General features: G+C 39.5%; 1 protein-coding gene and 1 long non-coding RNA gene across 2 annotated transcripts in view; both read right to left on the bottom strand.

Annotated features, from left to right (window-relative positions):
• Positions 1-18,968, bottom strand: part of LOC146498779 (uncharacterized) — a 319,599-nt gene that overhangs the window by 3,613 nt on the left and 297,018 nt on the right. The window lies entirely within an intron of this gene.
• Positions 4,389-17,893, bottom strand: LOC146498780 (cytidine monophosphate-N-acetylneuraminic acid hydroxylase-like). Its single transcript, XM_085138970.1, has 14 exons — positions 15,830-17,893; positions 15,667-15,758; positions 12,299-12,408; positions 11,880-12,070; positions 10,826-10,906; positions 10,676-10,742; positions 10,465-10,546; positions 10,249-10,386; positions 9,923-10,058; positions 9,081-9,224; positions 8,438-8,612; positions 7,085-7,201; positions 6,792-6,907; positions 4,389-6,307 (listed from the first exon to the last, which is right to left on the bottom strand). The coding sequence occupies exons 1-14, from the start codon at positions 16,033-16,035 to the stop codon at positions 6,169-6,171; spliced, it is 1,794 nt and encodes a 597-aa protein (XP_084995096.1). The 5' UTR covers positions 16,036-17,893; the 3' UTR covers positions 4,389-6,168.

An 18,968-nucleotide genomic window follows, 5' to 3' on the forward strand; every position in this document is an offset into this window, starting at 1 on the left:
TAAAAACACCTCTGTGGAGGTCAGTGTAGCTGCTTACAGGTTGCTGAGTCAGCTCCAAACAGATGGGTCATGTATTGTAAGGACACTTTTTCCAAACCAGCCCAGGTGGTGGACTATGGGGACACCACTTTCCGCTTGCCCCTGAGAGATGCTGAATACCACAGAGCACAGATCTCACTTCAATGTTCCCATACACGCAACACAGCTAGAGATATAAGAACCGTTTTTTTTGCAACCTTATTAGGACATATACTATTGTTAAATCCTCCCAATTCTTTCAATCTTTGGGCTGAAGGAAGGACAATACTCGGTGCATAAATGCTCAATCAGCAATCTTTTATTCCATACAATTCAACACTTTATGAGCACAAACCATCCGGATGGGGAGACATGCATGAAGAGGGTCACAGCAAAATCTCAAACTGGTGGAGGGTTACTCAAACTCTTATAGCCTCTGGTGGCCCCCACAGGTAAAAACCTAAACATCACATACTTTCTAACTGTCAGTGAGCCTGAGTTATGACCTTGGCTCCCTGTTTTTCTGCTTCCAACAAAGGTGGGGGTGAAGCTGAATGTGCTCTGTGCTCTCTGCACACAATATTCTCTTCTTACCTCAGCAGTATGACATGTCACAGAGTAATTCATTCACAGTAAATCAACAGTATAGGATAACACAAACCTATCTAATGAATCTAATGATTTTCACACTTTTTAATTCAGAAGTATAATGCAAACTAAAACTACGTACTGATTATACTCTTTATAATAAGTAGTATGATGATCTTTAGAGGAAAAAGAATATCACAGCCAGGCTGCTGGTGAAAGGTCACGTTTATTTCGAACACGTGCTGCAAACTGGAGCAGGGCGATATGACTTAAAAATATTTATCAGGATACATATCCTCAGCATAACCATGTATAATATCCACAAAACTTAAAAAGAGGTTATACACACACAATACGGTAATATTATGTTGAAGCACAGTACGTATCACTCCGCGAGGCTCCACCTACGACAGCCGTAATGCTCCGACAATCCATCAAGCGGTGCGGCTTCGTAGCTTAGCAAAGTCGTACTGAAACATTTGACAGATTTTCGAGCGCCGTGCACATAAAATCGTTTCGAGGTCAGTAAACACAACCAGAGTTCATACATAAGGCACACGGGATTATAAGGGGCTCTGTCGATTTTAAGAAAAATCAAAGGATTGATTTTAAGTGTGCCGTATTTTCCAAACAACACAGTAATAACGACGGCCCGCTAGCATGCGCTACCAAAACTAGTGCTTTGTTGTGTATCTGACGGACGAAAGCTAAACCAGTTCCACACCAGTGAAGCTGCAGCATTTTAACAAACCAGTTCTGGTTCATCGTTTCATTCAAGGATCCACTTTCGCTCTTCTCATTCTGCATCGCCGCCATGATTTTTCCACCATGTGCGTATGTAAACAAAGGCACTGCACATGCACGTTTTACCCAAATTCTATCACGATATTTCATTTTCCTATCGTTGCCCAACATTATACCGGTGTTACCGTGAACTAGCCCAGCCCTAGTTTCATGTGTGTTTTCTTAATAATCTGTACTGTCATTTGGGGGCTGAGGGCGAGATTCCTTGTACATGTCATTAATACCATCTGGGGAACATGCATCATGCTTCCTACACATGTGAGAAGTAAATGATGACTTTTTTGTAAACACATGCGTACAACCACTTAGTGAACATGACACAGACTGGCCCTCTGCAATATGATCAGTTAAGTGAGACACTAGCTCTTTCACTGTGTGGAAATGGCGAGCACATAATGAAACCGCACATTTTAAATCTGCAACAACAGCTGTAGGAGCAGCTTGAAGTGCAGGTGCATTGGACACATGATAAAAATGCTCCTTGAAAGCAAAGTGGTGAATGTTTGACTACAATTACAACGCATTTGAAAAGACAACAAGGCTCATTCGTATGCACTCTGCAATCTAGTACACAGCCTCTTAATGTGACCAATATCTCTTTACAAAAGATGCAGGAGATCATTTTTAGTATAAGTTTGCCCGTGCTTCTCAGCTGAACTAGCTGCTAGCGCCTAGTTATCAAGTATTAGTCTAAATATCAACTGGTGCTAGTAATGTTTTGGTCTAGAAAAAAAAGTAGCATAGATGTTAAACTCACCATGCAAACTTTCAGATGAACAACCACAAATCGTCAAAGATACACTTAAAATCGTATATTTGTGATTTGACCTAAACACGTCGTTGGTAAAAGTTCGTTTTCTGCTCCGTGTTCTCTCCACTCTGCAGAGAGTGTGTGCTGCTGGTTCGTTCGCTGTACTGAACTAGGAGCTCGTTAAATTTGATTATAATCACACATTGATGTTGTAAATATAACAAAAACATTCTGTTTAATAGTTTACAAAAGTCCACTGTGATTGAAACAGAAAAATCGTGTTTTGGGGTTTACTATTCATTTCTGTAGGAATTTTACATGTTTTTTTATGTCACTTTCACTGCCATTTTTTACAGTGTATCCAAAACACAGTATGCATCTAAATGCATCCATCTATAGTACAGTATAGTTCTTTGCTGGGGTGACAGTCCAAATTTATTGTTTTCATACTATTAATATGTGAGAATCATTTCATAATCATCGATTCAAGATTAATCAGCGATTCCTCAAAAAATCAACAGTTTTACTGGTTTGTTCACATCAGGTTTTTTCCCAGAGGTTCGAATGACAAATCCACAGTTGATGGAAACTTAATGAAAAGATTTGTTTCAGTTTTACAGCTTGACAGTTGTACTTAGCATGTTTAACAAACAAAGCCAAAATGAATAATTTCATCACGTTTGCATTCATGTTCATTTCACAATAATAACAATAATGATAAGGTCAAATATATGAGAAACACATTTCATCCATCGACGTAGATACAGTTTACACTAGTTTGTTTTGTTTATTTTTTTACAGATTAAAACAAAATATTTGATTGGCGTTATTTTTGTTCCACTATTCTGAGCACATGCAAAAAATATTGCAGGTGCAAGCAGGGCTCTAGAGTGCGACCATATTTTTCAGTGGTGCGACTAAAATAAATATTTGGTCACACCGGTGCGACCAAATATTCGGGTAGCAAAAAAAAAAAAAAAAAATCTCTGCAACTCTCTGTGTGGTCAACAACAGACACACATTATGTCCCTATCGTGGACTAATCCAATCAGAGATAGTCAGGGGCGGGACCTCTCTGATTGGCCGTGGTCCAGTTGAAAGTGCAGATGGATAGAGAGAGGTGAGTAGCTTGAATAAAGTGATATCAATTCATTAAATCCTGAATTGACTTTTAAATATAACTGTGTTTTGTCAGAAACGCCAGAATCTCAAATTGAAGCTCACAAAACTATTTCAACAACCACCACACATTAAGTGAGAGCACGTACACGGATTCCACACAAAGACGTAAACACAGAGCGGACCTGACGCATCAGAATCAGCTTTGTCTGGGGCTTTGTCGGCCTGGGGCTCGGTCACTCAGGCACAGCTGGCTGCCGGCGGAGCTCACGGGCACGTCACTGCAGCCCCCCCTGGCTTCTGCTCCGTGGCTGCTGGGTGACCCCTCATCTGGGACTCTCCTCAGCTCTTTCTGGGACGGTGGCACGGCTGCCCCTCTGTTGGTCTTCCTTGGTCTCTTGTGTTCTGGGGGCCTCTGGATGTCTGGAGTTTTGATCTCCTCCATACCTGCTTCATGCCCTGGAGGACGGGGCAGTGGCCCCCCACACCCTCTAGCAGATCATTACATGAGGGAACCTTTTAAGAAAACAAGCGCGTCCATGCTCACAGGTGTACACACGGGTGATCACACACACAAACTACACCCTTTTTGGCTCCTACCTCAATGCACACTGTGCTGTCGATCTTACGTGCTGCACAATAATGTTTAATATTTAGTATTTACTGTCATATTCCCATATATCATTGTGATGTGGTTTATTGTATTACTCTCGTTTTCTTCTGCTTGTTTTCTTTTTTCTTTCTCAACAGGTGATCCAGGTGATCGATATATGTATTTTTTTTTTTTTTTTTTTATTTATTATTTTTTTCTGCTTATTCTGTTGGTTTTTGTTTTTTGCCCTTCTCCCCCGTCCCTCTTCTCAACTGTTTTTCTTTCCCTCTTTCTTTCTCCCTTTTCTTTCCCCCAGTCAAGTCTGTCCCGTATTCAGCAAGTGAAAATAAAATAAAGAATAAAAGGTGAATCAAATGGACCATTACGGCAAAGCTGGGATGGTCAATTTGGTAAAGAAAATCCGTTGGGCATCTTTCTTCGCCTTTAGACAATAATTCTGATGGCAAAAGAGCCAAACGGGACAGGCAAAAAAAAAAAAAAAAAAAAAAAAGAATCAGCTTTGTCTTTCTCGGCTTTCTCACCCGACGGCCCGTAGACGGACACGCTGTCGGAGCTCAGCGATTCTGATGTGTCGGCTCCGCTCTGTGTTTACGTCTTTTTTGCGCTGATTCTGAGCTGCAGGTTTTGTCTCTCTCCAACCAAAATTCACCGAGCCAGCAGCAAAAGAAGCAGCAAACTACGCTTCACATGTGATCAATGTCGTCATGAATTCCCTCTGACTTCTGCTTTTTTTTTTCCACCACAATAAAAATCACACTTCCTGCACAGCTCTCTCTCTCTGTGTACTTCAGGAACAGTTTCCCGTCTCAAATCTGTTTTCTGCATTATTCATTCGTTTATTACCCACCAGTCTACCGTTGTTCACAGCGCTGTGGGCTTTTTTTCATTTAAATGACCTCGGACAAGAAAGCCTCATTTCTGCTGTTCAATACTGAAGAAATTTAAACATTTTAAACTGATGCAAAACTGCAGAATATTGCAGAATATTTTTAAGGTTATCTGCTATAAAAAGCCAGACCAGGAAATTTTCCTTCATGTTTTTCTGTGTTTTATTCTCCGTTACTTTCACACAAAGGCATGTGCTGTGATGTTCACGATTCTGATGAAGTCTCACATGTATCAGTGCTGATAAATTATCAGAATTATAATATTTCTGACTGTCTGAGGCTAAACTGAATCGAATCAGGACTTTGAGAACCGGAATCGAATGGATTATAGAAATCAGTGATGATACCCAGCCCTGGTGAGCAGCCTAGGCCTGAGAGAAGTGGATGTAGCTGTAATAAGAAAAGATGAAAAGAACGATTGATAACTTTTTTGTTAAGGCCTGATCCGTCTGAAATTCATAGCCAACCCCCTACACGGTGCCATCAATCTTTGAACGCTGAAAAAGCAGCAGTGTATCCAGGAAACACATTATATGCTGCGATAAATGCACTGCCCAAGTGTCCCCTCTCCCCACTGCCTTTCAGCGGCAGGCAGCAGCAAACAGGTCGTCAGAGGAGCCGAGATGATGATTAAGTTTAACATTTTCTACAATATTGACAAAGCACTTTAAGCACAAGATTGTTAGTTAATAATTTAGAAATGAATATTGTCTGTATGGACTCCCCCCCCCCCCCCCAAAAGAAAGTGCACATGTAAAACTGCGGTGTTAAGCGGTTGAAAACTTTAAGTGCGCCTAACTTTTGTGCCGGTGCGCCTAACTGGCAAAAGGTTAGTCTAGAGCCCTGGCAAAAATCTGATTTTTTTTGCAACCAAGTCTGTGATTGGCTGGTTTTGTAGCACAAATATAACGGTGTACAGAAAGAGTTGAGCGCGCACGGGCAGAAATGTTGAGAGCGCGAACAACACATTGCGAGCGAGCGAAAATGCAAAAACTGAGCGAGACGGGCTGCTGTTGTGTGTGTGTGTGTGTGTGTGGATAATAGCAAACACTGAAATACATTTTTGCACGCAGCAATGAAGTTTGTTCACTGAAATTTAGCTTTTCTTCGCTCAAAATAAATTTCTCCTCAAAATACAACACTTGCACCTGCAATTTTTTTTTATGTGCGCTCAGAATAGTGGCACAAAAATAACGCCATAGCTTAGTAGCCATCCTTGTTTCTTGTATTCATGCAACTCATGTGCTTCCTATTTTTCAGAAGTTATTGAATCAGCATGTTCTGTTGTTCAGGTGAGTCAATTGGAACTGCATAGCTAATATGCATTACATCAAATCAGGAAATCAGTAACTGGATCTTTACAAATCCAGAATCAAACCAGAATCAATTCACGACAGCGCACAGTTAATTCCCATCCCTGTATCCCTGAGAGGTATGGTCGACTCATCGATGGCGAAGACCTGTTTTCGGAGCTGTTCCCAGTCTGGCTTGCAAAGTGGCAGCTCTGCTTGGAAGTGCTTCCAGAACCTAGAGGCCAACACGAGGTGATTAAAGTTCATACATTCACAAGTTACTGTTATTTAGCTGTAACTGACACGTACCCTAAATATGCAGGTAATTATGAAGTTAGTCAAAAAAGAGCAGCATCAAGGATTTCCCATTTACAACATTACATGGTTGTGATAGCTAAGCTAAGAGCTATTAGGCTTGAAAATGGCAATGAATATTCTTAACAAAATAAACATGCTGTAAAAACACGTGTCTGAGTGCTCCTCCTACATAAAGTAAAATACATCAAAATTATATTTTGCTAAATAAATTGTATTGTGTATTTTGATCTGTGTGTATAATCAGATATGTGTATGTATGTGTGTATATGTGTAAATAAATCTGTGTGTATAGATATTTATCAATGAAAGTCTTCCTGTTTAGCTCAAAAACACTGAAAGTGCAGCATAGTTATTCGAACGATTTACAGCATGACAAAGAAAACGTGAGATTAAACGTCTACTTGTGGTGGTAGACGTCTGGGTCTCGGCTGACGCGGTTCTGAAAGCCGATGTACAGGTCGTCCCACAGACAGCCGTGCAGCACCACGTACCTCATCACTCCAATCCTGTTTTTAATCTTAGATGAGACGAAGAAGCATAACAGCATGTAAATAAGGTATCCGGGCAGAACAGGAGTTTTTCCACGAGCTCCAGATGTTAGATGGCAGACGTGATCATTTCCTCATGATACGCTGGGAGTCATGAGGAAATCACTTTTATTCACATCCTGTTATCTGTTTGTTTAGTGACTCACCTCCAAGTAGGCGTGCTCTCTGTCAGGTCTCTTTGTGGGGAACGATAGATCCAGAAAGTCCACCAGATAGTCATAACCGTCAGTGATGCATTCAAACTCGTCATCTGTTTCAATGACCTGCACAGAGACACTCTGAGTGAGACAGCAATGCAAAAGAAAAACGAGTGAGAGAAGGAGGTCGTTAACAGAAGGAAGCGAAGTGGTGATGAGGACTCAGAGCATAGAGCTAGTCGTTTGTTTTATTAGATTTCATCAATGCAGGATGTTACCTGCACGCGTATTATCAGCTTCTGCTCAGGTACTACAGAGGCTGCTGTAGCATGAGGGAAAGGGATTATTAAAAAACATATAAAAATAAAATTTCTGCTCAGGTGTAAAAAAACACGTATTTATTGCTTTAAAACACTGAAAGCCCGTCTCTATCATAGCATAGTTACAAGGAAGCTTAGCCTGAAAACATCTCAGTTCTTTTGATTTTTGTTGAACTTTTACATTTTTCATTGGATTTTACAAGGTTAACGGAAAGTAAAATGATGCACACATCACTACTATGTGCATGAAAAAACAAGATTTCATTCATAATCAGATTGCTCACTGCTTGGTTCGTTGGATAAGTTCAGTACGGACGATCTTTAGTCATACATCTGTCTGCTTCCCAGGTTTTTGGGGCTAATCTCAGCTTCACATCAATTTCACAGTCACGATTGTGACATCACTGGTTTGGTCCAATCATCCTCCGCTCCGCCTACTTTAAATCTCATCTGTTCTTTTCCCCTGCAGTCGTCTTCATGCAACCCACCTACTCCCCATCTCAGCCTCTCCCATATTACTCAAGCTCCATCCAAACCTCCACCTTCATCTCCACCCAGACTCCCGGGTGGTCCTGCCCTAATCCCTGTCACTGCTGGGATTACGTTCTGCTGCGATGGGCCCTCAGACTATGATGGCAAAATATCTTAATTGAATTCTGTACATTGATGAATCATGCTCAGTTCTTTCTAATGATCTCTCCTTATTGAACATCCATCTTATTGTCCAGCTCATGCTGGCTGTCACGGGGCAGGAGGCAGAGCACATTCTGAGCGGGTTGTCGGTCCAATCTCAAGGTCAAGACGCACAATAGTTTTTATTTTGTTTTTTCTCAATGCTTTCTCCCCCTACCATATAAAAATGGACAAAGTAAATATTTTTACAGTCCTTTTTTGCAGGCTCATGTGTTTTATTTGGTTTTTGGAAGCAGTAAGCAGAGAAAAGCTTTCAGGTAGGAAAAATCATGAGAACACAGTAAATGCAGACAAAGGTCAGATGTTGACTGCAGAACAGCTCTGCAGGAGAACCGTCCAGAACATTTACCCGCACAACAAGGTTGTAGTTTTGAAAGCCAGCCCACGTGTAATAAAACTGGATCCAGCTCTGATGTTTAAATATGTCCGACTTGATGGCACTGTTCAGCTCGTTCACATAAAAGTCGAACTCCCAGCTGTCCTTGTAGAGCTTTGCACTGGCTGGTGGATTGATGATGGCCTCACTATGGGTGGTCATAGCAAAGACAGTTGTAAAGGAAGTATCTCATTTAGCACCTGGGTGTTATTGATATGATCATTTTAGTTTTTTACAAGTTGTCTTGTGCTGTTTGTAGTGATGATAACAAACAAAGTAATAACATGATGTCAGCAGATAACACGGACATGCAGTCAGATCAGAGTTTCTGATTGACATGAGCTAATTGAGTAGCTGTAGCTTGTTGTAACTCAGTAAGAATAAAAGTCATTTTATACAGTTACTGCATACAAACTATATAAAGATGAAAAAGACAGGCTGAAGCTGCTGTCCAAAGCGTTTGAATTTTACATTGGCAGTGCAGACGGTGAGGGTTTTTATCTGTTTATTCACTGGCCTTTTAGCTACTGACATTACTGTTTAAATGTCTGGTTTGTGTAGTTGTATTACACAGATGGAATAAGAGTCTCATCATAAACATGTGAGCTGTTCCAACCTGCTGGTGGGGTCTCTCAGAGCGAGGCCGAGGTCCAGCACAGCACCTGGCTGCGGTGTCCAAGTCTTGATGGCTGGTGCCAGCTTATTAATGAGTGCATTGAGGTCCTCTGCACTGTTTTTGATATTAGTATCCTTTATGTATCTACACCCAACGCACAGTACAGACAGACAGAAAAGTAAAAGGACACAAAGAACAAGTCTGATGTTTATTTAAACGCTACATCTGTAACTTAGCAGTCATTAGCAGTCCCGTCACTGTCCAAAGTTTGGGCCACGACTGTGTCGTACAACCCTGTCTGCAGAAGAGTTGGGATGCTGTGTATGATGTAAATACTAGATTCTCAAAATCATGTTAATCTTATCCTTATTTATTAACATCACAAATGTATTGCATCAAACAGAGAATAAAACTTTAGTTTAAATGTTTTATGCTAACAACACGTTTCAAAAATGTTGGAGCAGTGGCAACAGGAGACTGGACGAATGCTAAAACAATAAAACATTTTAAACTCATGATAAACTGAACTACTGTCAGTTATAAACACAATTCAGTACAATAGGAGCAGCTCATGGAGGGGGAGTCGTGTTTGCAGAGATAAACTGTAGCTCATACAGATAAATAGGCACTAAGAGGATCCCAGATATAGACTCTGTTTTATCAGTTATTGGATGGGGTTCTTTAAATATGAAGTTGCCCAGATGAACTACACATCAGCTTTGACCTTGGGATCTATCTGCATCAGATCAGCTATCTTTGTTGGATTCTTCCTGTCAGGGAACATAAACGTGCTCTTTATTGATGCATCTCTGCTGCTGTGCAAACCTCCTTACAAACTCTACCTGTCTGACGGATGAGCCTCCACGAAGTATCCAGCGAATGGGCAGTAGATCCTGGGCTGCAGGGACTTCACCAGTGTAGCTTTGTAATTCAGCAGCTTCTTCCTCTCATTCTTGATAAACTCTGCCTTCCAGGAATCTGGAAACACATCAACATTTGCTTCATCTCAGCAGTTTGGTGCACTTTGTTGATCACAACATATGAGTTAAACAAGTCAGTTCCTACGTGGCTAAAAGAGCTACATGTGTCTGTCAAACGACTGTAACTTAGACTCTGCTGTGTGCGGGTGGAGCTAAACGCTAACTAAGCTAACCTAGCTCAGGCTCACCGCTGTATTTCCCTCCATAGAAGGTCATCGGGAATCCAGAAGCTCCTCCAGCGAAGTCGGTCATCATCACATCCACATGCTGTGGTAGCCTGCCTCCGTTTGGTCTGGTGCAGTCCACAGTGTTGAGGATCATGTGACCTGCAATCAAAACTGCGTTTTATATCCTAATCAGACTTATTTTCACAGCATCAGTAATAATATTATTTAAAATGACACCTTTGTAGTCAACGATGATGCAGGTGTCCATTTCAGGATGTACACCATCCATCAGGATCATGAATCTCAGGTGTTCATCAATCTGAGACAGGAAGAGCCATTTTACTTCATCATATTTCCCCCAAAATGAAATGAATCATTTTACAATTCAACATTTTCCAAACATGTTTATTGTAAATACTCTTGACCACATGATAGAGGAGTGACTTACATTTTGCCAAACACCAAAGGGAACGACTTTAATGTTGGTCAGCTTCACTTGGCTTTGCTTCAAATACCTGTCACAGCAGAACAACAAACTCACTTTGATTTATTTCCTCTGTAATTTAAGGGGAAGATTGAGCTCCACGTCACTACTAACCAAAACACAGGTCTGGATGTGTCACCAACATATATGGGGACATCAGGCCTTCTCTCTGCCAACAGCTTCAGTGTGGGATAGCTACAGAGCAAACAACAGGTCAGCACGCCACTGTGTCAACATGAACAGTGTCCAAGGCTAAAGATTATACTCTTTGTAGATTCTGAAGTTTCTAACCAGAAAGAAAATATTTTATTTAATATTCCAAAAACTGCTTTTGTTTCTTTTCTAGTCAGAAGTGACATTAACAGTTACTGTGTGGAGTCGCGAGCTACTCCTCTTTCTTCATATCGTTCCTCACAGAATGAGCTTGTTGTTAATTACAAACAATTACAGGAATACAAATCTGTCATGTTAAAGGTTTGTTATCCTACAGAGTGGAATAAACTGGAAATGTATTTTTGAATCTCAGTGACAGTTGTAATTATATTCTATACTTTTCACTGCAATATAACCAATAGAACTATTTACATGATTTGATTTGTCTTTGCATATTATATATAATTATAATAATTATAATAATATTTATTATTATAATTATTAATAATAATATTATAATAATGTTATAATAATATTATAATTAATATTATAATATTATTATAATAATACAATAATATTAATTATAATATTAATTATATTATTATAATTAATATTATTATAGTGTTATAATAATAATAATAATAATAATAATTATAATTATAATTATTATTATTATTATTATTATTATATTCTGTTACGTGCACAGTCATTTCTAAGGTTTCTCATATCACAGCATCATAAAGAAAGTAATCTGGTCTTGGTTTTATTATATATTTCTCCATCCTGAATTGTTATTACAGTCCTGTATATGTGGAGTCCTTTTACAGCCTTTAATCTAAGAACATTTCCCTCTGCCTTGATGGTATACAGTGTGTGCTCCTGTCCAGATGAACTGAACAGCTGGAGCAGTTTGTAGATACCGTACTGTGTTTTCTCTGAGTCATTTAGTTGCTTCAAATAAAATCAGCAGCAATAGTTCTTTGTATGTATATTTAACAGCATTGGCAGAGCTTGCCTGAGGTGGTCTGAGTGCATATGGCTGATGTAGATGAGATCTGCACCACAAAGCCTGTCCAGAGCATCTGCTGGAGGCTCATGGAGAAGCCACCACCCTCTGGCAAACGCGGGACCCTTTAACCAGGGGTCGAACATGAACCTTCTCTCACCAAGCTGTAGCTCCATGCAGGCGTGGGTTAGGTAAGTCACCTGAGAGGAAGGTCAAAGAAAATGTCATTTTGGAGACAGCCGATGCACTTTTCACTCTTCGTTCATTCACGATTGACAACATTTGAGAGGATTATTATTATTATTACTTAGATCATTCAAGTTTTAGATCATTTTGCCAAACATAAGCGTAGCACAGTAGTATGCACAGTGTTGTCTGAAAAACTGGGGTTAAATATTTGTTCTAAAGCGTAACATCAAAACACGTACTTTGACTTCTCCCGCCTGGAGCTCCAGAGGCTCTCGAGGATCAGCCATCCAGGGGTCAACAGGGCTCAGCTCCACCAACTGCAGCCCCCCATCATTCAACACTTCGACCTCTGCGAGTGCAACAACAAGCTCAGGTGTTGACCTTACATGGCATTTATATTTAGGGATGCACCGATACCGATACTGGTATCGGGTATCGGGGCCGATACTGTAAAATGTGTGTGTACTCATACTCGTAAAAGTTAACCGATACCATGAACCGATACTAACTTATTTCATTAATCAGAGGGTGGCTTGTCATTTCTGTTGTAGTTTTTTAGATTGGTCACTAGGGGGACATCCCACGCTAAACAGGCACAGGGTTAGGCGAGTGAGACTGGCGGCTCCAGATAAAAAAGAGAAACTGGAGGCTGCTGTAGCTAGGCTAAACAAAATGTCAGCAGTGTGGAACAGCCAACTTTAACTCAGGTTTTGGAAAAGCGATGAAAAATGTCAAGAGAAAATCCACGAGCAGTTAAAATAATAGAGGCTCGACTCATTTTTATCGCTCTGGATGACCAGCCAATGCCGGTCGTGGAAAACAGAGGATTGAACCGTCTTCTCAGCATACTCGAGCTGCGATATGAAATTGGACACTCTGCAATAATTTAAAAGTTTATTTTATTCTCAAACCTAATTTGTATTTATTTTATTCCAAACAGTTTATTTATTATTCTGAAAGCTTGAGACAGTGCCAATAGTTTAGTGATATTTTGTAAAATTACAATGTGCAATAATTTAACAGAAGTGCTTATTTTTTACTTGAAATTTTTTTTGTGGTCATTTTTATTAAGATTTTATTTTTTATCGGCAGAGAATAAAATAAAACCTGTCTTCCAATTCATTGCATTTGTGTGTGTGTGTGTGTGTGTGTGTTAGAAGTATCGATTTTTGTACTCAGTATCGGCAAGTACTCAGATCCAAGTATCGGTATCATTTCGGTTTGAAAAAATTGGTATCGTTGCATCCCTAGTTATATTATTATCATTCTGTTATTCTCGATGCATTAAATAGAGCTATTCATACTACTACCCATAGTAGTATTTAATACAAGCTTCACTATAGCACCTTTTCCATGTTTCTTATTACTGAGTTACATCATTTATGTAAGTTACTATTTTATAGGATTCAATTAAACAACACGTTTAAAGAGGTTTTACTATTAACATTATTATTAATTATATTCTGCTTTATCTTCACACTGGATTGTTTGTGCTTGATGATGTGTTCACTGCACCACTGTGCTACACATAAGTGAAGCAGACAAATCTGTGCTGTACCGTGTGCACATAACGTTAGGAGCTGTTTAAGAACAGCTTAAGAACAGCTGTTTAAGAACACCCGGTGTTCGTAAAATTACGAACACCGGGTGTTCGTAATTTTGGTTCAAGTGAATTGATAAACGTTTTGAAGGTAATTGACTCACACAGTTGTGTAGATATCCCCGTCCTGTTGTCTCGGGATGCATCACGCTGCCTTGCCTGGGGTTAGCTTCTGTTTTCTGGGGATGAGGGTTGAGTGTGCTCCCTTACCTTCTCAAGGTAAGCTAGGTTAGCCTTCTTGTGTGAGCTTTTCAAGTGCACTTTAAGGTTTGTGGGATTTTTTCCCTTTAGAAATGTCCCTCATAATTTGTCTGTTTCCACTACAAGACACTTGCTTTATCCAAAACACAGTTATATTCAAAGTAATCCCAAATTGGACTCTGGCTCCCGACTTTTCCTGACATGATTCTGCGCGTGGACGGAGCAGCGACACAGACGACTCGACTAACGTGCTGCCACCTGCTGGCATAATGAGACACAGCAAGAAAAAAATCTGGAAACTCAACTTCATTTTCACCCTTGACTATTCTATGACACGCACACATCAATGAAAACTAAACACATTTTTGATATAAATTCAGTTAATTTTAGTTAGTTTTGTGAACACTCATTATAGTTTTAGTTAGTTTTCCTTTTTTGTTTTTATTTTTATTTCCGTTAACGAAAATGTTTTTTCACTTCTAGTTTTCGTTATTTCGTTAGTTTTCGTTAACGATAATAACCTTGTCAATAACCCTCATTCTGTACAGAACCTGTGATGTCCAGATGATATTCCTCTTGTGTTCTGCTGTGAAAACTTTTGGATTTAGGGATTATCATAGTTGTCATGGTTTTCTCTCTTCTCTTATTCTTTTGTGTGTGATCAGGACTATTCTCGAGAAGATGGGCCTGCAGGGGAAAGTCACCCCCTTGCAGGCCAAAAAGAAGTGGGACAGCTTAAAGAAAAGATACAAAGTATCTGTGCTGTCAAGAAGACAATTTAAGAATGAAATTTAATAAATGTACATTTACTAAAAGTTGCATTGTTTATATTTGTCTGTCATTTCTGATTTCCTCTGCCTTTAGGATTGCAAGTGTCCACGGTCAGGTGAGGGAGTCAGTGGGATGCCCACTGCTGTACTTGGCCCTGGTTTGGGACAGAGGCCTTCCATTACGCCCCCTGTCCTTGTTTCCTCTCTCCCTGAGGACACTCCAGGGCCAAGTACAGCAGTGGGTGACCAAAGCACACCATTGTTTTTCTTGTGACATTACCAATAAGTTTGATGTGTCACATGGCCCTCTTCCTATTGAAAAAACAAAAGTTGTATCCAAGATGGCCGACTTCTAAATGGCCACCATGGTCACCACCCATCTTGAGGAGTTTGCCCCCTCACATATACTAATGTGCCACAAACAGGACTTTAATATCACCAACCATTCCCATTTTATTACGGTGTATCCATATAAATGGCCCACCCTGTACTTTACAGCAATTTATGTCCACTGTTGAATTCCTGGAAACCTGCACAAAAACGATAACTGCGCTGCTGGCTAATGTTTAACTGGGATTTAAAATATATATATATTGTTTATTCAACCACCACACTCTTAGATAATGCAAGTAAATGGAAGAGAGATACCTTTTTACACAGATTAATCAGAACAAGTGCAGTCACACAGCGATGTTGCTGAGTGCTGAGATGCATAGTGCTGGGCATAAAAGCAGAGGGCTAAGAGAGCTGTCCCTTTTAACAACTGGTGATATTTACTATTGTTTGAGGGGGAAAATGACCCTGCAGAGAAGAAAATTAGATTATCAAGTTTACACTCCACTCATGTGAAGCATGGAAAATGTCTGTTGGGAAGAATTAGTTTGACATTGCTTCACGATTACAGTTGGCAAGAGCTATAGTTACAAGCTAACCACACGTCCCATAATGCAGCTTTGCATATTTAGATTTCAGATCCACAGCTCACATTGCAGGAAGTGAGATATACAGGAAATGGCACTGTGCAGACAGAACTTACCGAGCTCATCCTGCAAGAAGCTGTCGGGCGGGTTCACATATTTCATTGTTGACACGTTTAATTTCCAGTTGTGTTTGGTGCATTTTACAGTCCTGAGGAACAGAGAGTTCTGTCAGCTATAATCCAAAGTCGACCATAGATAATCTCTGAAATCTGTTCTTACATTGCATCCAGGTCTTCAACGTCTTTGACAAACAGCCCACCTTGATGCTTGCACTGGTTTTTGCATGCTTTCAAGTCATTGTTGCTCTTAAATATGATGTAACACTTGCCGTCCTCTGGGCTTTTCTTGAAATTGACTCCTTCTTTGAGCGAGCCGACTGCTTCAGCATCCAATGACAACAACACCTTTGCTATTTGAGAGGCCATTGCACCTAAATGTTAAAAATCAAAAAGAAGTTTTAACTCACAGTATTTGATGCAAGCACAAAGGATCTTACAATCAGTTTGATTTAAATGACAGACTTCAGATACTGAAAAGGACGCTGCATTAATCCTTACATGCTGTTGGGGTCAAATTTGATAATTAAGTACAAGTAAAAAAGCCCAAATGTCATTATTCAGCCCAGATTTGATTACTTTTCCTAAAGTGACTCAAAAGCTGTACTCATGTGTAGGAGTCGTGTGGAGTAGTCTGTAAGTTTTGTACAGTGAGGCTGTTGGAGGACCAAGTTAACCTACATTTCTATTGAGATGGATTTTTAATCCACCCGTGAGGGTCAGATCAATGAAAATGGGTTGCTAGTATTACTCTGGTTGCTAGTATTACTCTGGTTGCTGGTATTAACTGACTAGTTATTTGTTTGTGAGTTTTCACAGTTTCAAAGGTGTCGTCCAAACTGACCTGGTTTCTGGTAATGTTAACGTTTACCTGACCTTCAGCTGCTTCTTTATGGCAACTACATCTTTATGACACACTCCCATAAAATATATGAGATAGCTAATGGCACTGGCATAACTTCAGAAGGTAAAGAACAATGTACACATGGAGGACAAACGTCTGGTTTACAATATGAGCTCAGGTCTAAATTCTTCAAATGAATGTGAACCATTATAAATCCCTTTATGCACATTGCTCAACAAATACATCTCATACTCTACATCAGTTCAGTTATCTGCATTGAGAATTTTCTCTATCACCAACATTAGTCCATTTCTTTTTCTACGGACACTCAAATTTCTCCTTATCAATAGGATTACAACTTTAACACAGTTAAAAAAAGAAAGAAAGAATGAACCCATATTTCAACCAATTTGGGAGCGAAGCTGAAAAACACTTTAATATATGATTCATTTGGTTTGTATACAGTTTGCTTGTTCAAGGACTGTCAACAGAAATAATTCAGTTCAATTTATTTATACAGCAAATCACAACAGTCAGTTCAGGGCGCTTTATATTGTAAGGCAGACCCTACAATAATTCATACAGAGAAAAACCCAGCAATCATATCCAGGGTCACCTGGTCCAGCCCTAACTATATGCTTTAGCAAAAAGGAAAGTTTGAAGCCTAATCTTGAAAGTAGAGATAGTGTCTGTCTCCTGAATCCAAACTGGAAGCTGGTTCCACAGAAGAGGGGCCTGAAAACTGAAGGCTCTCCCTCCCATTCTACTTTTAAATACTCTAGGAACAACAAGTAGGTCTGCAGAGCGAGAGCGAAGTGCTCTAATAGGGTGATATGGTACTACAAGGTCATTAAGATAAGATGGGGCCTGATTATTTAAGACCTTGTATGTGAGGAGCAGGATTTTGAATTCTGGATTTAACAGGAAGCCAAAACAGGAGAAATCTGCTCTCTCTTTCTAGTCCCTGTCAGGACTCTTGCTGCAGCATTTTGGATTAACTGCTCATAGGGGTCATATGATTGTTGGGTTTTTCTCTGTATTTATTATTTTACGATCTCCTGTACAATATAAAGTGCCTTGAGGCGACTTTTGTTGTGATTAAATAAAATTTGAAAATAAAACATTTAAAAGCGTGCAGATTCGGGGGACAGTCCCTTGATCTCTTACATTTATACTTCTTCAAAATTTCTAATTCAGTGCCTACTTTTTCTGTTATTTAGTACTCTGTGTTCCTGTACCCTTCATACACACTTTTGATCAAAACATCTCCGTCTATCTTTAACAATCAATCCTTCCTTTATGGTGCTACACTTTGATTCTGTCTCCTTTGCTACACTTGTCTTTATCCCTATATGGCGTGAGTGGTTATATACAGAGTCTTGACGTACAACAAGTTCATCACCTAGTTCTGCTTTTTGTCTATAATTACCAAAATGTGTTAGATGGCAGATAGTGCTACGTTTTGCATACTCTACTATAATGCTACTGCACCTTTTCCTGTAATGCTGTTTCGTGATAACTCTTTGCTCCTGCAGTTACACCGGGGCCTGCTAGCAGTACAGTACTACCTACAGTTCCACAGGCAACCTAGAGATGAAGAGTGATATAAGAATGGTAAATGGCCTGTATTTGTATAGCGCTTTACTAGTCCCTAAGGACCCCAAAGCACTTTACACTACAGTCATCCACACATTCACACACTGGTGATGGCAGCTACATTGTAGCCACAGCTGCCCTGGGGCGCACTGACAGAGGCTGAAAGAAATAAAGGACAGAAGAGGAAGATATCATTTTCAAAGATAAGACTGCTCAGCAAGTCACATTTTGTGAACATTAAATCTTATTTGTCACATGCTAATAATCATTTCTATTTGTTTTTAAATCAGGTATTTCATATACACACGATCTGTTGCTGGATTAAGCTTTTGTGGAGCAAAACTACAAAGTAGTTTTGAAGTATACTTCAGCTGGTTTTGTGCTATTATTTTTATTTTTATTTTTTTTTAATTGACATTTAGGAATCACTGTACAACACCACCAACTTCAACAATTTGTCACTACATGTATTTTTCTTTTTTCTGTATTTAACCAACTAAAATATCCATACAAAAGCAATGAAAGAAAAAAAAAAAAGAAAGAAAATAAAAATTTAAGCAAAGCAGAAAAATGAAAAAAATACAGAGGAAAAAAAAGGCATGTAGGGAGTGTTTTTGTTTCCATTAATATAATATTTCCTCTAGTCTTCTAGTAGTTAACAAAGTCAAAATCATGCTATTAAAAGGTTGCATGAAAATGTGTACTAAGCAGTTTAGTGCTAAACCAGCTAGTTTGCAGCATTGCTGTTTAGTTTACAGTGATGCACAGTGTTGGACTGTCGCAGGGCAGGCTGAAAGTGACGATGCTGATTCACTCATCTTTATCAGTTTGTAGTTCAGTTTTATTTATGTACCACCAAGTC

The sequence above is a fragment of the Neolamprologus multifasciatus genome, chromosome 17 (assembly GCF_963576455.1).
Source record: "Neolamprologus multifasciatus chromosome 17, fNeoMul1.2, whole genome shotgun sequence".
In the NCBI taxonomy this organism is placed as follows: domain Eukaryota; kingdom Metazoa; phylum Chordata; class Actinopteri; order Cichliformes; family Cichlidae; genus Neolamprologus; species Neolamprologus multifasciatus.

Coding starts and splice junctions, on each gene's coding strand:
- LOC146498780 (XM_085138970.1), bottom strand. CDS start 16,035: ATGGCCTCTCAAATAGCAAAGGTGTTGTTGTCATTGGATGCTGAAGCA. Junction 10,387..10,464: donor CATCATCGTTGACTACAAAG/GTGTCATTTTAA, acceptor TTTTGATTGCAG/GTCACATGATCCTCAACACT. Junction 6,308..6,791: donor CCAGACGTCTACCACCACAA/GTAGACGTTTAA, acceptor GTTGGCCTCTAG/GTTCTGGAAGCACTTCCAAG.